This window comes from Verticillium alfalfae, genomic scaffold, assembly GCF_000150825.1.
Source record: "Verticillium alfalfae VaMs.102 supercont1.13 genomic scaffold, whole genome shotgun sequence".
Classification (NCBI taxonomy): domain Eukaryota; kingdom Fungi; phylum Ascomycota; class Sordariomycetes; order Glomerellales; family Plectosphaerellaceae; genus Verticillium; species Verticillium alfalfae.
This window is the reverse complement of record NW_003315026.1, coordinates 370,390-372,154: the sequence shown is the minus strand read 5'-3', so window position 1 is coordinate 372,154 and position 1,765 is coordinate 370,390. Positions and strand designations below refer to the sequence as shown.

The window sequence follows — 1,765 nt, the reverse complement described above, 5'->3', positions numbered from 1 at the left end:
GGCTCCGCAGGAAGGTCCCAATACCGAGGGCAGCGACACATCTGAGTGGTCAAGCTACTCAGTCGAGCTACATTGGATGCCAAGACGTATGGTGGAAGAGCTAGCGAAGCATACCACCGATTCCAGTGAGGGCCTCTGCTACAACAAGATGAAACTCGATTCCGAGGAAGAGAAAGAATTGGTGACGGCTACACTGAGCGACATCTTCACGAACAAAGACCTCACAGGCCATGAACCTACAGGCAAAGATTCGCCTGGCACGGATGATACCTCTCCCAAGGAGACCAAACCGATTATGTGGGATTCTTCGGGCCGGCCAGTCGAGTCTGGCCACGTTTTTACCTTCCGAGCTGCCACCGCAGATATGAAGAAGACCGAGGCGATGATTCGGAGTCAGTGGCTGATGATCAAGCTGGCCGCCTTGTCTGCCGCCGCCGAGTCCGTGAACATTCTGGACAGAAGACCGCCCTTCGGCCCCATATCTCCAATTTGGCAGAGGAACTCTCAGGGCGAATTTGTTGTTCTTCCACCGCCACCTGTGCAGAATACCCCACAGCCCGAAGCTCAGGAGACGAAGAAGGGAGAAGAGTCTTAGAAGGTTCCTTCAACCCCTTTGCCTGCCCGCGTTGAGACGGAGAGCACCACAACCGTCGAGACTGCAGAGACTCAAGTGGACAAGCCGACGTCTCTTACCAAGATGCAGATTCTCACAGACGAATGGCTCGAAGCGGCTCAAGCGGAAAAGCTGGCGACTCTGACCGAGACGGAGATGATCACATCCGCCATGCCCGAAGAGGCTCAAGCGGAGAAGCTGGCGATTCCGACCGAGACGAAGAATCCCGGGCCCAAAGAGACCCGCCAGGAATTGTCGACGACCGTCGCTGAGACGGAGACTCCGTCACATGAAGGCCCTGCGGCCCCAACGCGGACCAAGCGAGCCAAGGAACACGTCAAGACGCTCGCCCACAGGGCCATGTCCATGGTGAGCATGCGGTCCAGCGCGCAACACGAGAAGCAACCGGCCAAGACGGGAAGGAGGCCTGCAGGCAATGGAGGCGGGAGGACAGATAGAGTCCAAGGCCAAGGTGCCAGAGCGAGTCTCCAGTCTTGCCACTGGGCAGCCCCGCAGGCGAAAGAAAGGCATCGGGTCTTGTGGGCAGGATGCGTGTGGCATCGAGCGAGCTGCACAAGCTTGCGGACCGAACCAAGTCTGTCATGAAGAAGTGAGAGCGGAGGGGGGGAGAGAAAGGAGTATTGTGGTCTGGCATGCAGTATTGTATTAACTAGTCAATAGCTTTCTTATAGTCCGTCGCTTGTCGAAGATGAATCACTACTTGTAATTTTTTTTTCCTAAACAGAAAGACACATCAAGAAGACACAATCGTCTCCAGTGTCTCCAGCAGGATATCCGCATGGCTCTCCTCAAACACCAGCATGGGCCTCAACCGCACGGCGCTCGCGCCCGAGCCGCCAATGTTGACGCCGAGCGTCTTGGCCGTCTTGAGCACCTCGTCGCGGCGCGGGCTGTCGAAGGCGATGAAGGTGCCGCGGTCCTTGCCGCGCAGGTTGGCGACCTGGTCGGGGTACTTGGCGGCGAGACGCTCGAGGCCGGCAAAGAGGTGGGCGCCGACCTGGGCGGTGCGCTCGACGAGGTCGTGGGCGCGGACCTCGGACAGGATGGCGCGGAAGAGGAGGGCGCGGGCGGGGTCGCCCATCCACGTGTTGAACTGGCGGTAGGGCAGGTTGGGGCGCAGCTCGGGGTTGG

General features: G+C 58.8%; 2 protein-coding genes across 2 annotated transcripts in view; one reads left to right on the top strand and one right to left on the bottom strand.

Moving 5' to 3' along the window:
• The window catches only part of VDBG_08738 (predicted protein), a gene marked incomplete at both ends in the record, with an annotated part of 4,114 nt that extends 2,895 nt beyond the window's left edge, over nucleotides 1-1,219 (top strand). Inside the window, 2 exons of the mRNA XM_003000896.1 lie at nucleotides 63-517; nucleotides 632-1,219. Of these exons, the coding sequence (XP_003000942.1) occupies nucleotides 63-517; nucleotides 632-1,219 (1,043 nt within the window). The remainder of the gene's footprint in view (nucleotides 1-62; nucleotides 518-631) is intronic.
• A 40-nt stretch (nucleotides 1,220-1,259) lies between these two features.
• VDBG_08737 (4-aminobutyrate aminotransferase) overlaps nucleotides 1,260-1,765 on the bottom strand; it is a gene marked incomplete at both ends in the record, with an annotated part of 1,554 nt that continues 1,048 nt past the window's right edge. The window contains one exon of the mRNA XM_003000895.1: nucleotides 1,260-1,727. Within this exon, the coding sequence (XP_003000941.1) occupies nucleotides 1,368-1,727 (360 nt within the window). The remainder of the gene's footprint in view (nucleotides 1,728-1,765) is intronic.